The sequence below is a fragment of the Equus przewalskii genome, chromosome 2 (assembly GCF_037783145.1).
Source record: "Equus przewalskii isolate Varuska chromosome 2, EquPr2, whole genome shotgun sequence".
Taxonomy (NCBI): Eukaryota; Metazoa; Chordata; class Mammalia; order Perissodactyla; family Equidae; genus Equus; species Equus przewalskii.
The window spans coordinates 80,745,531-80,767,393 of record NC_091832.1 but is presented as its reverse complement, the minus strand read 5'-3'; the positions used below and the strand labels follow the sequence as shown (position 1 = coordinate 80,767,393).

General features: G+C 36.9%; 1 protein-coding gene and 1 non-coding gene across 17 annotated transcripts in view; one reads left to right on the top strand and one right to left on the bottom strand.

The window, feature by feature from the left end:
• ARFIP1 (ARF interacting protein 1) overlaps positions 1-20,836 on the top strand; it is a 121,352-nt gene extending 100,516 nt beyond the window's left edge. For all 16 annotated transcript variants that reach the window (XM_070611546.1, XM_008536461.2, XM_070611551.1 and 13 more), the window contains one exon: positions 18,975-20,836. In XM_070611546.1, coding sequence (XP_070467647.1) covers positions 18,975-19,130 — 156 coding nt within the window. In that variant the 3' untranslated portion in view covers positions 19,131-20,836. The remainder of the gene's footprint in view (positions 1-18,974) is intronic.
• Positions 12,269-12,376, bottom strand: LOC139082116 (U6 spliceosomal RNA). Its single transcript, XR_011537846.1, has one exon. It is a non-coding gene; the product is annotated as a U6 spliceosomal RNA (small nuclear RNA).
• Positions 20,837-21,863: the final 1,027 nt, after the last annotated feature.

The following is a 21,863-nucleotide window of genomic DNA, read 5'->3' as shown; positions in this document are numbered from 1 at the left end:
GTTTTTGGTCAGAAGTGATGAACTCATTTGTAGGGCGGGATGTTTGGGCTTCATTTTGTGTTCTCTATTTTAGAGAGGAGGGGATTCTTTGGTCCTTTCACTTTGAGTGGATAGGATTCACTTGTAAAAGTTCTCAACCATTACTACTACAGTATATCTGTTCTCTAAAATGCGTGATACCTCAGATCCACATTTCACTTATTTTGCCAAGCTTGGATATCACCCAAGTGAGGTCACCCAGTTTTGTGATAAAGGTGAGTTTTTAAGTGATCGATATAAGATTTGAACAGATCACTAATAATCTGCATTGGTTTTGGTGGCAGTAGCTTTACTGCACTTTTTAAAATTAGTTCTTAGTTCCAATCTCTTCGATTTACTTAAAAGTAAAACCTTTAATAATTATTTCTGAGTAAAATCTCAGAAGATGTTAGCAGTATTTAAGAATTTGACTTGGTGGTGTTGTTTTAGCCTTTCCTTGATGTCCTCACAGTAATGACTTAGCACTTTTGTTGACCACATGTATATGTATATTCCTTCCATGACTCATCTACACTTTGCTTTGTTAGATTAAAAATATCATTTGATAACTAGGTTTTTCTTTATTCCTCTTAAACCTTAAACATTTTGGTTCCCTATCCTTATTTCTTCTCTTAAATTTTCAAAAGATGCTTTTTTTTTTTCAGTACGTTTTTAAAGGTGCTTGTTTTGGACTACTATAATGCCTAATCCTAAAGAAATGTTGTATAAAGGTGTTATGACAAACTTCCTACTGACAAGCAACTTACAGTCTAATGGAGAACATTTAATAAAAATCTGTTATATACAAAATGCTGAGTTAAGCATGAGAAAGAAGAAATGTCGAAGTGGATGAAGGAAAACATTAGTGTGGGCTAGAAGTGCCTGCTAGGTTAGGTAACAGTATATAGGAGATTTGGTTTTTAATCTTAAAAAAGAGTTTTCTAAGATATAATATAGAACCATACTTATGAAGGAAAACTATTTTTTGAATGTGAACATGAGTGTGAATGGGCCGTTGGTTTAATTGTAAGTTCCTGTTGCCAAATGTCCAAAGGCCATTGAGAACAGCGTCACCTAATTGATGAAAGGAAATACCCAGTTCCGTAACTACTCTTCTGTACCTAAATTAATTTTGAACTTCGAGTTCAGATGCTAACTTGAATGATTTATGCTACTAAATATTTCCTCTATCAACTTGAAAGTTTCTTTCTTTCTTCCCCTATGTATTACTGTAGTGACCAGGGCTTTTTCCAATTAAAGCACATATCATACTGTGCTGTGAATGCCTGCAGGTCTATTTTTTTCCCTAGAGGTAAGCTCCATGGATGCATCCATAGAGCGTTCCCTTCCTACAGTAAGTGAATTGATGGACCCTGATCTTTTGAGTAACCTGTATATGGAAGAAGCTCTCTGTAAGTATTTTGTATAATATCTTTGTGTATATCTACCTAAACTGTGATCTAGGTGATCATATACTAATGTACAGATGATGCTACTGAAATTTAGAGAAGTTTCACAGTCAGACCAGGATTCAAATCTAGATCTGTTTGATGCCACAGCCCTGCTTTTAGTAAAGTGTCATGCTATAATGCTACTCCAAGTAAGGTTCTTAAAATAGCAGGGGGAGAAGATGGGAGATAACCTTGGAAAACAGAAGCCATATTGGTCGCATCTAAACGTGGAGCTCTTGGAAGGAAGGGAGGAAGGGGAGGGAGCTAACACTGTCCCTCGTACAACAGAAGGGCAATAGACATTTTTGTTAAGGGGAGAAAGCCAGTGCATTGAGACTTTTCATGTACCATTGGATAAAGAATTATAGCATGTTCCCACAGTTTTGTGACCTACTGTTACTGGAGTTTACAGATTATGTTTCATCAACTATCTTCTTTTCAAAACATGACTGCCCTTTTTTCTCATAGGATGCTTTTTTTTTAACCTGCTTGTCAGCGATTTGTTGAAACTAATCCCAATGAGTCAGAAAAATAAAATCTGTTCTTCCACCTCCACTTGTCCTTCATATTTGTCTCTCCTTCTCTCACTCTCTTCCCAATGCCCACACCCATATTTTTGATAGTGCTTCTCTTTCTTAACTGGTAGTTGCTTCGACATGACAGGCATTTCCAAAGCTATTACAAAGTAATAAAATACTTCACGAACCTAATAAAAGGCGAAGACAGGTATACTGTCCTGCTCATTTCTCTTCTGATCTCTTACTTAATGGAAAAGATAATGATGGGCAGAGAAGGCATATAATTATACATTTTTAAGTAGTTGGGGAGTAAAGAAAGGAGTTAATATTTTACATGTTAGTGGTTGGAGACTTCTTACTAAAGAATGATTTTGTTCCAGATTTTCCTCACGTGTAAGCCAAGCTACTGCTCCAATATTGTTGTACACTTAATATAAACCCCTACTTTGTAGAATTACTGAGAGAGCCAATAATTGCTTTGAAGAACTTAACAATTGTACATATATTGCAACTAATTTTCATTTTAACTAAAAATTGCCTCTTTCCATTTAATCACTTCAGTGTCTCTGATAAGAAGGTATACCATCTGAATTTGATTTGGAAAGAATTCATTTGGTAGAAATAAAGTGTCTTTTTATGGTTTTGATGCCGACAAAGTAATACTTTAAGTTTTTTCAGTCAGTAACTTTGTAAATGGCACTTATCTTCTATTGATACATGCTGTGTAGGCAGGAGAAAGTTTTCAGGGTAATCCACTTGGCATCATCTATCAGTCCTGCTCTTAAATTTCTCTTACCCATTTTCTGTTTGAAAGCCCAGCTTGTCTCTGCCTTAGTCATCAGTGTTGAAGTTTGTTTTGCCCTTTAACAATTCACGTATTGTATGGTATATTTTAGGTCATTCACCAGATGTTGCTATGGTGGCTTTGCTTATGTCTGATCTGAGTTGTTCATTGTTTGGCAGATCTTTATGTAAGTTCTTTGTAATTGAGTTCACAATGATTTAGTGTACTTCTAAATTACTGTAATTGTTTCTAATGTTAGGTTTTGAAAATTTGTCAAATTTGTCATCATCCTATTTCTGCCTGGAATCGTTGCCTCTATCTTCTTTTGCTCCTATTTTAAATCTCTGCTTTTCTGTTCTATTTTATTTATCCTTATAACTACTTTAAATCTTTTCTAAGTTAGGACACACATAGATAGTTCAATATAGATTTTTTTCCTGCTCTGTAATTGTGGAAAGATTATATGAAGGTTTAATATTGCATTATTGTTCATAATTTTAGAAAGAATTAACCTTTATTTCTTTCATCTACTCCAACCCTTGTGTTAGATCCTTGTCCTGAGGATATGAAATGCAACTTCAGGGCCAGAGACAAAGTTAGGAAGGAGGTTAAAGTAGATCATTTCTACATTTCTACCCTTTCTTTAAGTGTTCTGCCATCTCTTTTTCAGTTGTTTCAAACTTTATTTAAGATCTTTACCAAATGTTTATTGCTTTATAAATAGAGGCAAGTTAGAATTAGAATAGGTGAAAGAATGCGGGCCAGACTTGGAGTAGCTCTTCCTGAGTTCCCCGAATCCCGGCTCGTCTGCTGTCTGGCCGTCTCAGCTGAAGTAAGTTACTTCACTGTCCGAGTTACATGGAGAGGATAGCAGGCCACACAGAGTAGGTGTAAGGGTAACGTTATCTGTCACACAGAAAGTGCTTCGCAAAATCCACTGTGACCCACCCTACCAAAGAATACTCCACCAAAAACACTCGGCTGTTTCTGTGATTCTGTGTGCTCGTCACTTCTCGTCATCTGATAGCATAAATATAGAACTAAATTGAAAAAGTATAATGCTCCTAAAATATTTCCTCAAACATTTTGGCTTTTGGCCTCTTCTCCTGAAAGTAGAGTTTGATCTTCTGCTCATCCTTCTTCATCTCTCTCCCTAAGCTAATTCTGTTTGAGAAGCCAGAATCTTTCTTAGATTGACCTCTACAAGGCCAAGCAGCCAGTAAAGTGAACCTGATTACCAAGCCAAATAACGTAATACTTTTAAGTCTTCTTAAAACTGCTTATATGTAGTGACAACAGCACCGTCATTACTACAATTGCTAAAATTAGTTATCTTTAAAATTGTATTGCAACTACTTTTCTAATATTACTTAATTGTTCCTTTTATTGGTACTGATTTCTATTTATTTAATGACTGAAGCATCCTGAGGATTCTTTGTAGCATATCAGTCAGAGTTGCATTTAAGACACCACATGAATACATATTATAGTGCAAGTTAGTTAATCAAAAATAGGCAGAAAAGCAGAATATTCTAAGTTTTTAATTCATTTAGTTTAGAAAATATATTCAATATAAATTGATTTATTAGTTTATTTTAATTTCCCTTTATTTTTGATTTAGTAATGGTTTGATTGGATAAAAGAGTCAACTTACTATTCTTATTTAAATTTGTGTCTGATTTTGAAGGCATACTACCAAAACTAAAACTTGTACTAGGATAACACATTATCAGTGCTAATAGAAAAATGAGGTAAGTTATCTGTTTTGGTATAAAATAGCTTCTGAGATTAATGTGACAGTGAAATTTTATACTTTATTTCTATAGTTATAATTGAAAAGCTGTGAATCCCCAAAGGCTCTCTCTCTCCCAGGGAACTGCTCTGAAGTGTGTGTATACTTTAAAAGCCTTACACATCAGCCTTCTCACAATTACTGGGAGAATGTTTTTGTGAAAATACGTATTGTTTTGTTGTGAAAACTAGAATTCAGTCCTAAAAGGTACCCTCTTTGATTGATTTCCCAAGGATTAAGTTCCTTTGGGGCGTGGGGAAGCATTTTAAATACTGCTAATACACTAGGTTTGAGGCTTTGTTAGTGGGCTACCATGCCTTGCTCAGCTACAAGGAGAGGTGTGTCTCTGTGTGCGGTTTGTCAGGCCCCCAGGGAATGAGGCAACTGACTTGTGCTGACATTTGCAGGGTTAGCTGGAAACTGTCCTATGCTCTTCCCACTTTCTGTCTGATTCTGACTTTCTAGACTGTTGCAACAGCTCTCTTACAGGTGCAGGACATGAATCAAGTCCTGTTTTCTGCTTTTATGGTCTCTTCTAATTCTAAAACATTGGGAATTAACATTCAAGTCAAAAAACTTTTGTGACCAAAGAACCGTAAAGTAATTGGCTAGAACCTACTTCTGAAAATTAGAACTTCACATTAAGAATACAGATGCCCCTTAGTTGTTCTGTAATTCCAGGAGCCAAGGATCATCCAAAATAGGAAAACAAGAAAGGCCAAATAATACTAGTAGAGCGAGGTGGAGAATGAGTTTGTGATCCAGGCAGGTTACCAGCTTGAAAACCTTAAAGAAGTACGCTAACTGTAAGTAGAGAAGAGCGTTTAATTACTGGGGTGGTTCGTAAACTGATACATAAACTTTCAGTTGAATTTAATAAATCTCTAAAAGAGGAGCGTTTCTGTCCTTAAAAATAGAAATTTTTTTTAATTGAAAGAAAGGCTTTCAAAAGAAGGGCTTTTTGAGAGCCATTTGAGTTTCCATACATATGTATACCTCTACTTAGAAAGCAATTACTTTTCTCAGAAGATTTTAGTAGAAAGGAACCATAAAAATTATCTGAATCTCAGTTTCTTCATTATGCAAGTGAGAAGATAGTTCACATAATAAACTTGGGACAGAAATGGGAATTGAGCCCGATTTTCCTGAGTCTTTTATTCTACTTCAACTATATCAGCTTCCTTCTGCAGTTAACAAGAGTCGCTACAGGCAAAGAAAGGGATTATCTGCTTAATGGCACAGAAAGGAGAAGATTAATAAATGGTTTATTTGTGTTAAATTCGGTTTGTTCCTAATCTGGAAAATGCCATTTTGGAGAAGGAAATTTTACCTAAATCTGCTTTGCAAAAATTCAAAATACATCACATGTCACTTCGTGAGGATTGTGACATTGTATTTTAGGGACAGATATGAGTTTTCCTTGAATTCTCTGAGGTCTGTTACTTCAGACTCCACAAACAAAGGTGAATGTCTTGAATATAAACAGAACTTCAGAGATAATTAGAATCTGGAAAGATTATTTGAAATTTTCTGATTTAGTTTGATTTTTACATCTGTCAACTTATTTATAGTCTTTTTTTGAAACTGTCTGAAATGAATCATAAAGCTTCATATTTCCTATTTTTTCTCATCTTTTTAAAAAATAACATTTGATATACATACAAAATAATATATGTAATTCATGTATGTTATAAAGCATAATAATGAACATCTGTGACCCTTCCACCCAACCCAAGAACTAGAACATTACCAGGAATTTGTTTCTATCTTCATATTCCTTCCCTAACCCATCCTCTCACCAGTCCCCTACCTTACATTTTGTTTATTCATTCTACTGTTAAAGGACATTTGCACCGTTTCTGTATCTGCTATAATTGTTCCTGACCATGCCTCACAGGGAATTGTGAATGTTTAAAAGATAAAGCCAAATTGTTTTCCAGTGTCGATGAACCACTTTACATTCTCACTAGCAGTGTATACAAATTCCCTTTGATCCATATTTTTTCCAAGTGAGTAAACTGATATTTTTGTGTGTGTTCTTCACTTTTTGTTTCCCTCATTATTTGTTGACCATATATGTGTTTCTTCCAGTAGAAAATGCCAATTCATGTCTTTGCCCATACTTCTGCTGTGTTATTTGGTTTTTTTCTATTGGTTTTTAGGAGCTCTTCATATATTTTTCACTAATCTTTTTTTGGTTATATTTTTATATATATTTCATATATATTTTTAAGATTTTATTTTTTTCCTTTTTCTCCCCAAAGTCCCCCAGTACATAGTTGTATATTCTTCGTTGTGGGTCCTTCTAGTTGTGGCATGTGGGACGCTGCCTCGGCGTGGTTTGATGAGCAGTGCCATGTCCACGCCCAGGATTCGAACCAACGAAACACTGGGCCGCCTGCAGCGGAGCGCGTGAATGTAACCACTCGGCCACGGGGCCAGCCCCTGACATGTTTTGATATATGCAGACACCCGCTGAAAACATCACCAAAACAAGATAGTATGTTCATCATCTCCAGAAGTTTTAGCTCTGACATTTAGACCTATGATACATCTCAGACTAAATTCTGTATATGTTATGAGGTATGACCATCAAGGTTCATTTTTCATGACTTAATCTTTGGATATCTTTTCTGTCTACCCACTCTCTTGATGAGTTTATCTAGTCATGTGGCTTTGAATATTTTGTATTGATGTATGTTGACTCCCAATTTACATTTCCATTCTAGACTGCTATCCTGAACTCTGTCCAGTCTCAAAAATACAGTTACCTACTCAGTATTCCCATGTGTATTCCTGAAAGGCATCTCAAACTTAGCTTGTCCAAAACTGACCTCTTGATATCCAGCTTTCCCCCTCCTCCACACCTGCCCCTCTCACAGTCTTTGCTATATCAGTATATGGCAACTTTATTCTTTCAGTCATTCAGGGCAAAAGTCTTGGCATCCCCTTTGTTCTCTTTCTCTCACATCCCGCATTTGGTCTGCAGGCTCCACCTTCCCTTTATGTTGAGAATCCCACCTCCTCTCACTGCTTCCTCTGTTAGCCCCTACTCCAGACCACCACCATCTCACCTGGGTTACTGCTGCCTCATTCTAACAGGTCTCCCTACTTCCACCCTTGCATGTTTATTCAGTTAAGTCAAATATTGTCGTTTTTCTGCTCAGGACCTTCCAGTGCCTTCTTATGTCACTCAGAAAAGTAGCCAGAGTCTTTATAATGACATCTAAGGTCCTGCACCATCTAGCCCCTCATTACCTATCTGACCACATCTCCTGCCAGAGCCTTACTCACTCTTCTCCAGTCACACTGGCCTTGTTGCTGTTTGTCAAACATACCAAGCACACCACCCACCTCAGGACCTTTGTACTTGCTGTTTCCTCTATCCAGAATGTTCTTCTTCCAGGTATCTTAAAGCTCATTCCCTCACTTCCTTTAGGTCTTTATTCAAATGTCACCTTAGGAGACCCATTCTAGCCTTCCTATTTACATTGCAACCCTCTCTCCTGTATACGCTTCTCATATTCCACATTGCTGCTTTTTTTTCTCTGTAGCACATCATCCAACGTACTATGTAGTTTACTTACCTTGTTTCTCTTTCTTCCCTCAATACAATGTAAGCTTCTTGAGAACACAGTTGTCTTTTGTGTTGATTGCTTGCATCCCAGCCACTAGGGTAGTGCCTGACACCAAGAGACCCTTGGTAATATTTATTGAATGAATGAATGTAAGTAACATTTTAGGTGTGGTATTTTTTTCTCTAAATGTAGAGTGGAGGTGCCTGTAGTTCATTAGAACACTGTGAATAATGTTGATCCTCAGTGAAATCATGATACAGACTTTATCTTTCATAGCCTTCTCATTTTTTAATAATGAGAAAGTGTTAAATACATTCAAAAGAGTATTTAACGTGCAAGCAAAATATAAAGAGTAGCGACAACAAAAAGTAGCAGCCGTGCTCCACACTGCCCAGGTTAAGAAACAAAGCTATCAGCACTGTTGAAGCCTCCTCTGTGCTTCCTTTCCCTCATCCTCCCCCTTCCCTCCCTCCACAACCACGATTCTGAATTTTGCTTATGGTTCCTGTTGGTTTTCTTGATGGTTTTGCCACATATGAATGTGTCATTCAGTTGTGCATGTGTTCGAACTTTATTTAGGTGGAATCCTACTATGGGTGTTCTTCTGCAACTTGCTCTGCTTTGCTCTCTCTGAGGTTCCTGATTCGTTCATGTTGCTGCATGGAGCTGCAGGTCATTTATTTTCACTCCTGTATAGTATCCCCATTGCATGAAGAGACCACAGTTTATTTATCCATTCACCTGTAAATACAAATATTGGGTTGTTTTCTTGGTGCTAAAAACAGTGCTGCTGTGAACTTAATTGTACATGTCTCATGGAACATACATGCAAGCTTCTACAGGGCATAATCCTGTTCTTTTGTTAAATTGCTGTTCCAGAGGGTATATACATCTTTTATTTGATTAGTTAATGCCAAATTGTTTTCAGAAGTAGTTGTACAAGTTTATGCACCAATCAACAGTAATAAGAGTTCTCCTTGTTTTAGGTTTCCTAATTTAGAGGGTATAAAATGGTGTCCCAAGTTAGTTTTAATTTACGTTTTCCTGTTTTCTAACAAGGCTGGATATCCTTTCAGCTTTAATTGGCTACTCCTGTTTCCTCCTCTGTGAAATGCCATTCATGTTATTTGCTCTTTTTTAAAAAATTATTTCATTGAGGTCGTATTGGCTTATAACATTGTGTAAATTTCAGGTGTACATTATTGTATTTTAGTTGCTGTGTCGACTGCCTCGTGTTCACCACCAATAGTCTAGTTTTTATCTGTTACCGTACATATGTGCCCCTTTACCCCTTTCACCCTCACCTAACCCCTTTCTCTCTGGTAACCACCAATCTATTCTTATCTATGTGTTTGTTTATCTTCTACATATGAGTGAAATCATATGGTGTTTGTCTTTCTCTGTCTGATTTATCTTACTTCACATAACACCCTCAAGGTCCAACCACGTTGCCACAAATGGCATGATTTTGCCTTTTTTACAGTTGAGTAGTACTCCATTGTGTGTGTGTGTGTGTACCACATCTTCTTTATCCGTTTATCCATTGATGGGCACTTGGGTTCCTTCCAAGTCTTGGCTATTGTGAATAATGTGCCAATGAACATAGGGGTGCATGTATCTTTTTTAATTAGTGTTTTCATGTTCTTTGCATAAATACCCAGTAGTAGAATAGCTGTAGCATTTGGTATTTCTACTTTTAATTTTTTGAGAAATCTCCATACTGTTTTCCATAGTGGCTGCACCAGTTGCATTTCTACCAGTAGTGTTTGAGGGTTCCCTTTTCTCCACATCCTCTCCAATAGTTGTTACTTCTTGTCTTTTTAATAAATAGCCATTATGATGGGTATGAGGTGATATCTCATTGTAGTTTTGATTTGCATTTCCCTAATAATTAGTCATGTTGAACACCTTTTCATGTGTTTATTGGCCATCTATATATCTTCTTTGGAAAAATGTCTGTTCATATCCTCTGTGCATTTTTTTATTGGGTTGTTGGATGTTTTGTTGTTGAGTTGTGTGAGTTCTTTATGTATTTTGGAAATTAACCCCTTGTTGGATATATGATTTGCAAATATTTTCTCCCAGTTGGCGGGTTGTCCTTTCATTTTGTTGATGGTGTCCTTTGCTGTACAGATGCTTTTTGGTTTGATGTAGTTCCATTTGCTTATTTTTTCTTTTGTTTCCCTTGCCTGATGAGGCATGTTTTCAAAACAATACCTCTGATACCGATGTCAAAGATGCCTATGTTTTCTTCTAGGAGTTTTATGGTTTCAGGTCTTAAATTCAAGTCTTTAATCCTTCTTGAGTTAATTTTTGTGTATAGTGTAAGATAATGGTCTATTTTCATTCTTTTGCATGTGGCTATCTAGTTTTCCCAGCACCATTTATTGAAGAGACTTTCCTTTCTCCCTGTGTGTTCTTGGCTCCTTTGTCAAAGATTAGCTGACTGTAAATATGTGGGTTTATTTCTCAATTCTGTTCCATTGACTATGTGTCTGTTTTTTGGTCTGTACTATGCTGTTTTGATTACTGTGGCTTTCTAGTATATTTTGAATTCAGGGAGTGATACCTCCAACTTTGTTCATTTTTCTCAGGATTACTTTGGCTATTCAGCGTCTCTTGTTGTTCCATATAAACTTTAGAATTCTTTGTTTTATTTCCATGAAGAATGTCCTTGGGATTCTCGTTGGTATTGCATTGAATCTGTAGATTGCTTTAGGTAATATGACATTTTAACTATGTTTATTCTTTCAGTCCATGAGCACAGAATATCTTTCCATTTCTTTATGTCTTCTTGATTTCTTTCAATAATGTTTTATAGTTTTCATTGTATGTCTTTCACTCCTTGGTTAAATTAATTCCTAGGTATTTTATTCTTTTGTGTTGTGATTGTATTCTTGATTTCTCTTTCTGCCAGCTCATTATTAGTGTATAGAAATGCAACTGATTTTACGTTGATGTTTTACTCTACAACTTTACTGTATTCATTAATTATTTCTAATAGTTGTTGGTGGATTCTGTAGGGTTTTCTATATGTAGAATCATGTCATCTGTAAATAGAGATAGTTTTATTTCTTCCTTTCCAATTTGGATCCCTTTTTTTCTTTTTCTTGCCTAATTGCTCTAGCTAAAGCTTTCAGTATTATGTTGAATAAGAGTGGCAAGAGTGGGCATCCTTGTCTTGTTCCTGTTCTCAGAGGAATGGCTTTCAGTTTTTCACTATTGAATATGATATTGGCTGTGGGTTTGTCATATATGGCCTTTATTATGTTGAGGGACTTTCCTTCTATCCCCTTTTTATTAAGATTTTTATCATAAATGGATGTTGGATCTTGTCACATGCTTTCTCTGCATCTATTGAGATGATCATGTGATTTTTATTCTTCATTTTGTTAATATTGCATATCACGTTGGTTGATTTGCACATGTTGACCATCCCTGCATCCCCAGAATAAATCCCACTTGATCCTGTGGTGTATGATGCTTTTAATTTATTGTTGTATTCGATTTGCTAACATTTTGTTGAGGATTTTTGCATCTATGTTCACAAGGATATTGGCCTGTGATTTTCCCTTTTTGCGTTGTCCTTGTCTGGTTTTGGTATCAGGGTGTTGCTGGCCTTGTAGAATGAGTTAGGGAGCGTCCTGTCCTCTTCAGTTTTTCAGAGTTTAAGAAGAATAGGTATTGAATCTTCTTTGAGTGTTTGGTAGAATTCACCAGTGAAGTCCCAGTCTTTTGTTTTTGGGGAGGTTTTTGATTACTGTTTCAGTCTCTTGTGATTGGTCTATTCAGATTCTCTGTTTCTTCTTGATTCAGTTCTGGAAGGTGTGTGATTCTAAGAATTTATGCATTTCTTCTAGGTTATCCAGTTTGTTGGCATATAGGTTTTCATGGTATTCTCTTATGATCCTTTGTATTTCTGTGGTATTCATTGTAATTTCTCCTCTTTCATTTCTGCTTTCATTTGTTTGAGTCTTCTCTCTTTTTTTCTTAGCTAGTCTGGTTCAGGGTTTGTCAATTTTGTTTATCTTCTGAAAGAACCAGCTCTTAGTTTCATTGATCCTTTATATGTTTTATTAGTCTCTATTTCATTTATTTCTGCTCTGATTTTTATTATTTCCTTCCTTAAAAATATAGAAGGCTTCACAAATTTGCATGTCATCCTTGCACAGGGCCATGCTGATCTTCTCTGTATCATTCCAGTTTTTTAGTGTATGTGCTGCTGAAGTGAGCACTTATTTGCTGTTTTTCATTGAGTTTTTGGTTTGTGGGAGTTCTTCAAATTTTCTAGATACATATCTTTTGTCAGTACATGTAATGCAGATACCTTTCCCCAGTTTGTAACTTATCTTTTCACTATCTATAGATGAATAGAAATTCTCAGTTTTAATGTAATTTACCAATCTTTTCCTTTATAATTTATAATTTTTTATCTTTAAAAAGTTCTGTCATATCTAAGATCATCTGGGAACTTTTCTGCCCTTTTTCAAAACATTGCTGGACCAATCCCTGTCAGCCTGTACCAGAAGAGATCTGAAACTCAGTCACACTGGCAGGGGGACTGAGAACAGCTCAATTTTAGAAAACTTTTTTATGTAAAAAGGAATCAGATGAGAGAGAGCCTGTAATGTTTTATTTTTTTTTACTTATTTTTGCTAGTTATAATTTTAATTGACCACTGTCTTACAGGAAAGAGATTTGGTCCTGAAATCAAATGTCACCCATCGTAAGGTGAACCCTGCGTATAACCTTAGTAAGAATGATTTGACCTTAGTGCAGTCATGTGCTGCACAACAACACTTGGTCAATGACGGGCCCCATATTCAACAGTGGTCCTATAAGGTTAGTACCATATAGCCTAGGTGTGCAGTAGGCTATACCATCTAGGTTTGTGTAAGTACACTCTGTGATGCTCACACAATGATGAAATTTTCTAACAATGCATTTCTCAGAACATATCCCTGTCGTTAATTGACACACAACTGTAGGTACTTATGCAAATTAGTTTATCGTTTTAAAGCTTGTTTGAAAAGTGATTGCAATTCCCACTCTAGACATAGAAAAAGAAAGTCATTATGAATTAGTAAAAGTCTCTTTTGTTTTGGGCAGCAAAATTATTCTCAGAGACTGAGACTGTCTTTGCCAAATAGTTTATTCAATACCAGTTCACTGCGGGAATTAAAATGATTTCACAAGCCAATAGCATGCAAGACAGTGTCTCCTAATAAGCCAGTAAAGAAATTTGTTGTTAGTGCCGTTGGGTCAGTTCCAGCTCCTGCTGACCCTGTGTAGAGCAGAGCGGAACCCTGCCCGGTCTTTTGCACCGTCCTCTCAGCTTCTGGCACTATATCAGACAATGATCCGCTGCTATCCTTAGGGTTTTCATGGGCAATTTTTTTCAAAAGTGGGTGGCCAGGTGCTTCTTCCTAGTCTGTCTTAGTCTGGAAGCTCCTCTGAAACCTGTCCGCCACAGGTGACCCTCCTTCAAACAGGTATTTGAAATACCAGTTGCATAGCTTTCAGCATCACAGCAACATGTAGCTGCCACAGTATGACAACTGACAGATGGGTGGTGTGGTTCTCTGACCAGAAATGAAGCCAAGCGCCTATGGTGAGAGCGCCGAATCTTAACCACTAGACTACTAGGGCTGACTAATAAAGAAATAATATACTCCAAACCAATGATAGATTAATCACACTGTTGTTCCAGGCAAGGGGAAGTGAAAAGGATAAAGTCCAAATTTAGTTCAAGATGTACCTTTATATGAGTTGGTACTCAGGAGAGACAGCTTGGCCAACTAAGAGCTGCCAGCACAAAATGTAAGTACTTTGTTGCTGGAGCACATTGTTAGGGAACGACTGGTGCCACTGTTAACCAGCAAGCTGATCTTAAAGAGCTGCCTTTATCGTGAATGCCCCCAAATCTTCAGAGCTGTTTAGGTCAGCAAAGAGTTGCCATGCCCAGACCGAAAACTCTTGAATAGTCCTCACAAACTTTCGGTATTTATAATCGGAATGTCCCCTTGCCATAGTTGCTTCTCCACGTGCTCTTACCGATAAGCCACCCAGCAGTGTTCATCCAGCTGAGCTACTGAGTGCTTATCAATGAGAGCAGATGATACGGTAATATCCTGACACAGCTGACATCATTCTTATTTCAAAAACAACTTCATTTAAGCCATAAACAAGTGGGAAAAAACATATGCACTTAAGTCATAAACAAGTTGCTTTGAAATCATATTAAACCAATACACAACAAAGTGTTTAAAACTTTAGATGTACTACTGTTAACTTGAGTGGTGCTAACCAATGAATAATATGGAAGAAATTAAGTGCCTCTGCAGTGCTTGAAAAATGGGTTCATTTCAGGACAGAATTATGAGGTTGTAAAGGGATACTTAAAGGTTCTTTTGAGATGATCTGTCTAGCAGAGGAATTCCTTCTGCAGCATCCCTGGCTGTTTTCTGCCTTTGGATTGAAGGCCATGTCAAGGCAGACAGTGTTAATAAGCCGACTGTGCCCCTGCAATCTTTTCAACAAAATTGATTTGCTTAGCACACACCTTTTTTTCATTGTGCTAAGGTAAACTTCACATCAGTGTCTATCTTTGAAAAGGAAAAAGACTCTCTGTGTTTCTTCTTTCACACTCACAACACTTCTCAAACACTTCTGACACCAGATGTGTGTTTTTTCCCACACCGACCAGTTCTCTCATTCTCTGGACACCAGCTGGGTGTCCTACAATTCAGTTCAGTCCTGACACTGTGGGGGGCCCTTTCCACCTTTAGATACCAATCGAAAGTCCAAGTTATCACCTGTGCTTCTGACCAACTGGCTATAAATCGAAGGTTCCCACAACTCCCTCTTCAAGTTCGATTATTTGCTCGAGTGGCTCACAGAACTCAGGAAAACAGTTTACTTACTAGATCACTAGTTTCTTATAAAGATTGTTAAAGGATACAAATGAAGAGGCACTAGAAGGGCCTTGAGCACAAGAGCTTCTGTCCCGTGGAGTTTGGAGCCCACCACCCTCCTGGCATGTGGATGGGTTCACCAACCCAGAAGCTCCCCATCCCCATACTTTAGAGACTTCTATGGAGGCTTCATCAGGCAGGCATAACTGATTAAATCATTGTCCATTGGTGATTAGTTCAACCTCTCGCCCCTTCTCACCTCCCTAGAGCTCCCTCCCTGGAAAATTCCCACCCTCCAATTATTGATTTAGTTCCCTTGGCAACCAACCCCCGTCCTGTAGTTATCTAGAGGCTTTCCAGAAATCTCCTCATTAACGTAAAGTCAGGTGTGGTTGAAAAGGACTTGTTATGAAAAACAAAAGACACTCCTTTCACCTTTATAGCTCTGGAGCTATTTCAGGAACAGGCGAGAGAGATGAAATATTACAACAAAAGATGCTTCCGGGACTCTTATCACTTAGGAAATTACCAGGCTTTTAGGAGCTTTGTGCCAGAAATGAGAACGAAGTATGTATATATATTCCTTATTATAAATCACAGTATCACAATCTTACTTTTTACAAGTTCCTAATCAGTGGGTTCTAAATACATGAAATTTTATTTTACCAAGAAAAGTCAATGTCGTTCGAAGATTTGACTGTCAAATAGGTACGCTTAGATTTCACTGAAATGGAATGAGTGCTTATTGTGTGTCACACAGTGTGCCGGGTAGTATCTCCTTTCGTTTAACCCTTACAACAACACTACAACTTGAGTGTGGTGATGGCATCCCTGATAAACGGATGAAGACCTTGGCCAGTGAAGTTAGAAGTAACCTTTGCCTGGTGTCACAAAGAAAACTGGGACGTGGTACAACTAAGATTGGCACTCATGCCTCCTGATTCCAAAGCTCTTTCCGGTAATTTCTATAAAGGACTAGTACTAATAATGAAGATATTTTACTAATGACCTAGGTGAATAACAAACACAAATTCAGGGAGGCCGTGACCAGTTTCAAACTATGCCTAATACAGTTGTTAGGTCTTCCTAGAAAGTTGGAAGTAAAAATTTTCAAAGATGGTATATTGCATTTACTCTGAGACTGCGGTTAGGTCTTAGGGCTGGTTAAGCATTTTTGCCTTTCTTGTTTGAATCTCTGTTCCCTAGCTGCTTTCTCTCTCAATTTATCTCGTGTATCGCAACCACCCCTGACTCCTAACCTCCCACGTACAGGCCTTTCTTCAGTTTCTTTCTTTATCACTCAGCTTAACCTTTTCTCTTTCCAAGCCTGTCCTCCCCCTTTTAACTTTCCTCCTTTTCACTGTGTTTTGTAAAACCTTTATTCATTCCTAGAAACTGCAGCGTTTACCTTCATCATAGATGTACCACTTATCTTTTGCTGCATAACATGAAACCCAAAACGTAGGCCTAGAACGATAATGGTTTATTATTTCCCACAATTATGTGGGTCTGTTAGGTGGATTCTTCTGGTTTCACCTTCTGCTGGAAGGCCTGCTGTGTGCAGCACCCAACAGGAATGGCTGTCCTCTCTCCCTGTGGGCTTTCATCCCGAAGGAGGCCAGTCCTGGCTTCCTCACAAGGTGGCGGCAGTAGTCCAAGAGGGCAAGCACTTGCTTATCAGGCCTCATTTTCTAATGTTACAAGGCCGAGCTCATTTTCTTTCTTTCTTTTTTTTAACTTTTATTTCTTTATCTTGTTTTACAGCTCTAGGTAGGGCCTCCAGTCAGTGTGGAATGTGAACAGTGATGATTACAAGCTCATTTTCATGGTAGAAGACTCCCCAAGGGTGTGCATATTAAGAGGGGTGATTCTTTGGAGCCATTATTGTAAGAGTCCACTATAATGAAATACCTCACTCACCTCCTGAATTGCCTTCTAGAAACCTGCTCTTCCTATAATTATCCTTTTTCCTTAATAATTGCCCCAGGTTGAGGCTCATCATCTTTTGAAATATCGCCCAGATCGCAGAACCAGAGGGCAGAGGAGTTAGGGTTCTCCTGTCCCAGTGTTCTCCCTCAATCGTTCTTGAAAAACCGTATTGTCCGCACAAGTCCCTGTTTTTTTTTTTTAACTTAACTGTATGTATTTTTACTCCCCATTTATGACGCTAATCATTTTATGTTGCCCTGTGCTTTACTTATCCTTGTATTCTTGTGTCCCTAGTACAGTGCCTGATGCATAGTGTGAACTGTTTGGTTGTCGTCCGTGTTGACTCGGCACCAAAGGTTTCATTTAGAAGGGTGGCAGGCCTTAAATGTCTGACCAGATAAATTCAAGATATATCTCTTTTAGTTTGTACAGACATGTTTTAGTTTGTATTGTTTCATGCTATCTGGTCCTCTTAAACTATTTGCCTGCCAGAAACTTTCTCTTTGTCAGAGGAAGAGAAAAAATTCCTTTTGTTTTAAACGACATTTAGGTCAATCAGCAGTGCCAGAGGCTTGAAAGGTTTGAGTAGTTAGAGAGTTAACCCAACTTCCTCTCAAGGCTTGAGATATTAATTCCCTGGGTGTCAATACTTACTTTGTTTCTAGCCTCCCTCCTACCTTTTCCCTCCCGCTGAGAATGTAAGCTCAGGAGGGAAGGGGTTTTTCCTATATCCCCAACACGTAGAACAGTGCTTGGCACATAGGCAATACTTAACTAATATTTGTTGAATGACTAAATGAATGGAATAAAAAGTTATCTAAGATATTTTAAGTAAAAACCAGTTACTGAAAGTGTACATAGTGCAATCCATTTATATGTTTTAAATATTGTGTATATGCCTAGAAAATTTCTCAAAGGATGCACAATAAAATGTTAGTGATTCTCTGGGGGGGGCGATAAGTGCAGAGTGGATCAGGAGATTTTACTTTATAATCTTGAGCATATGTTATTTTTATAATATTTTAATTTTAAAAATAAAGGCTTTACAAATCAAACATATCCAATATAAACATGTTTGTGTTATTTCGTTTACAGAGGTAGATAGATGAAGAAATGGCTAGAGAGACTATGTGTGTATACGTTTATGTGTGTATATAATATAGTAAATACAAATGTCATATATATAAAATGTTATAACCTGTTTTTTCACTTAGCATTATACATCAGATGTTTTTACATCATTAAAAATTATAAAAGCTGAGCTTTAATGAATATTGCATCGGATGGGTAAATCAGAGTGTATTTTATACTTTATTGTTGAACATTTTATGGTTATAAATAAGACCTCAGGAAACAACTTTATTCAGAAATCTTTGTGATGCTTTGGTGATTTGTTGAAGAAGGATTCATAGAGGTAGTGTTAACTTGGTTAAACATTCTCTTGATCTCATTAGAAATAATAAGCATTGAAAATAAGAGTTGTATGAACTTTGAGTAAATAGGCTTTCTGGGCAACACTTGCTTCCCCTTGTTTATTTCTTTGCAGACAACTGCAGAATTTAAGTGGATAGCCTTTCAGTTTTACGTAAAGTTTAACCTTGATGATGTGCATACTTGGTATATAGCATGTGTCATACAGTCATTATTTATGTACAATTTTCCCTCTTCAGTATTTGATTTTGAGTATATTTAGTTTGAGGTGGGATTTAATGATATTTTTAATTAATGCTCTCAATAATGTTTGAAAATGATGAACAGAGTACATATTTAGTTTCTTAAACTGACCTATTTCCTTTAGGGAAATTAAAAAGTCATCAAAGGCTCAATGACCCTGCCAAGCAATGTGCGTTTGGTGTGTGTGAAGCACTTTGTCATTCTGAAAACAGCTGTTCCTGAGGAGACAGACGCTATTAAGACATGTAATAAGTCACCTCATATTTCATTGTCATTGTTGTTAATTCTTGCTCTTGTCACTCTGCCCTGTTCACAGGTTAAAGTATTGCACAATCAGCTGGTCCTTTTCCACAACGCCATTGCCGCTTATTTTGCTGGGAATCAGAAGCAGCTTGAACAGACACTTAAACAGTTCCATATCAAATTGAAAACCCCTGGAGTGGATGCCCCATCTTGGCTTGAAGAACAGTAAAATCACACCTGGAAAAAAAACAGAAAGTCACATGGTTATATTTCTAAACAAACCTAATAAGAATTAAGCAGAGTTGGGGGAAGAGGGAAGGAGTGACACCATTATAGTGATTCTTGCACAAACAGCTTTAATTTTTCCCTTTTTCATACTTTAACAATTGAACTGTTAAATTTGATAGGAAGGTGGGTGGTTTTAATGTAAACATAATTTCTATAATCTGAACACAATGATTTTCCTTTTTGAGAAATCCTTTTGTATTGTGAGGGTTGATGGCTATTTCTGTAGTTTGAAAACATCTAATATAGATTTGCACTGACAAGACAAAAATTCAAGGTTTTTGGTCCTGGAAATGAGGGCCAGTTGTAACTTTTCCAAAGGGAGGTTTACATGATTTGTATCAACATCAGATATTTTATATATGAATATATTAAACATCTTTAAAAGATTCATTTTCATCTATTGTCTTAAAGAAAAAAGAAACTATTTTGCAGAGTAAAATTATATGGTGTTCCTGCAGCATCCACACAGAGGTGGCAGCTCTAATGAATGAGTGATTGGCTTGTCGAGTTGTAGCAAATAATTTTTTAAAAATGAATCTGTACCATTGTAATTTTGTTTAGACTTTTTTTTTTTTAAAGACGCAGGAATCACACTGTCATTTCTATGAGGCTTTTGAGCTTATGAATTTGCATCACCCAAAGTCATTGGGCAGTTATATTAGCACTTCCTTTTGATTCGTAATGAAACCTGCTTAAGAGAATTTTTTCTGACAGGTGGACTTGGGAATAGAAATTCTTGATAGTTTCAAGAGTAGAAATCTGTGCTCAGAAAGCTAGTTTTTGGGTAAGTTCCATTTTGACAGAAGTGAATTCCTAGACAGCTTTCATTGACTTCCATATGTAACAATACCGGTTAAGCCTTAAATGACAGATATGTGCCTTCTCAGATACAGTAATTCTCATTCAACCAATGTACATAATCCATAAAGAAACCCCTTTCGGATAATGTTTGACGTGTCTGTTCCTTCCTTGGAAAGGAGCACTGTGTATAACTGTTGGGTTTCTTTGTATTTGTTAAACCACATTTAAGGTTTATGGTGAAATCAACTTTTGAATTTACTGTTTGGTTTTTCTTCATTCCTTTTGTGGAATGAGAAGACAGAGGAATTCTTTTCATTTGTGACATGGCACAGTGTCGTGGTCACAGGAAGAAAGGGGATTGGAAAGGCCAGTACTGTGTTAGCTGCTCAGCACTGCTGGTGTTGTGTTGTGGGGGTGGCCTGTCCGCTGTGTGGTTCTGTCAGTAATGTAATCCTTTTTAAGTATAAGCTCTCTTGATTTTTGTCATAGACATAAATTAATATTTTGAGAGGTGTCTCTTCACCCGTTCATTTCTTTTATGTTGAAATGAAGTACTTAAATTACTGTTATACATGAACTTTGTGGCCTGTAAGATTTGTTATATATGTTCAGATGCCTTTTAGCTGGCTTTTTAATTAATATGCCTGTTTTCAGTGCTTAATCCAATGTAATGTGACTGTAAATCATAGAGCTGTTTTAAATCATTCCCTCCTGTATATTTGTACTCCGAGAGAGCCTTATTTTATGTTTCCAGCGGAATTACTACTTGTGATAGTTCATTGACATTCCCCAGAATGTGCCTCTGGTGTGAATTTTGTATTCTTATTAAAAGTGTTTGCTGCAGTACCTTGTTTCTCTGGCTCTTCCTCATTTAAAATAAGAAGCAACTGCTTGGAAATTCTGAGGACATATGATTTGTCTTTTCCAAACTTTAAAAACAGTAACAAAAAATTATGCTTCTGTCGCTTGTAATTGTTTTATCTCAGGAAGTTTTTGTTTTCCCTCAACTGGAATCTCTTTTGGGAGCACAACCTGCCCCCTCTTAGCACATTTTAATAACAGTTGTAGTAGCCAAGGAAATAAATAGTTTCATGGGTTGATGATTTCTCAGAATAAGCTGACAATATCAGTGATTCTGAGTAGTGGGTACATGTGCAAAAGAAATAAGTAAATTAACATATTAGCCAGTTGTGTATTTATTTTGTTAGGAAAGTAATTCATATTCATTGTAGAGAAAAAATTGGAAGATAATTTCAAAAGATTGAAGATAAGTAACTTCCCAAGTAAGTACTGCATGGAACCAGCTAACCCCCTGAAGTTAGATATTTTAATTACAGTGATTTATATTACAAGCTGTAGTTTGAAATTCCTTAACATGCCTGCATTCAGTTTTGTACTCTTACCTGGTTATTCCCTTAGGTTAGATGCTTAGAAGTGAAAGTAAGCCCTCAAAGTATACACACTTTTAAGATTTTGTTATGTGTTATCAGTTTGCTTTCAAGACAGATTTTGCCAAGTTACACATCTAGGAGCATACGCATGTGCCTGTGTAGCATATTTTTAAGGCCAGTATGCATAAAAGGATGTAATGCGTATGATCAGCAGAACATTGCTTCATAAATTTTCTAAGTGGAAAGGGAAAAATTGTCAGGAAGATAAAGGCTGAACAATCAGGATTTGGGTTAGATTTGGAGTATGGACCAGGGGATAGATGGAAATGGCTGACTTTTCTTTCATTAAAATAGAAATTATTCAAGAAAAAAAGTGCAAATCTGTGAAATTGAACTCTTCACCCTGTTAAAAGATAAACTGAGGCATATTAAAAATTTTAACAGCTTATTTGAGCAAAAATTTGTTTGAATCAGGTGGCGCC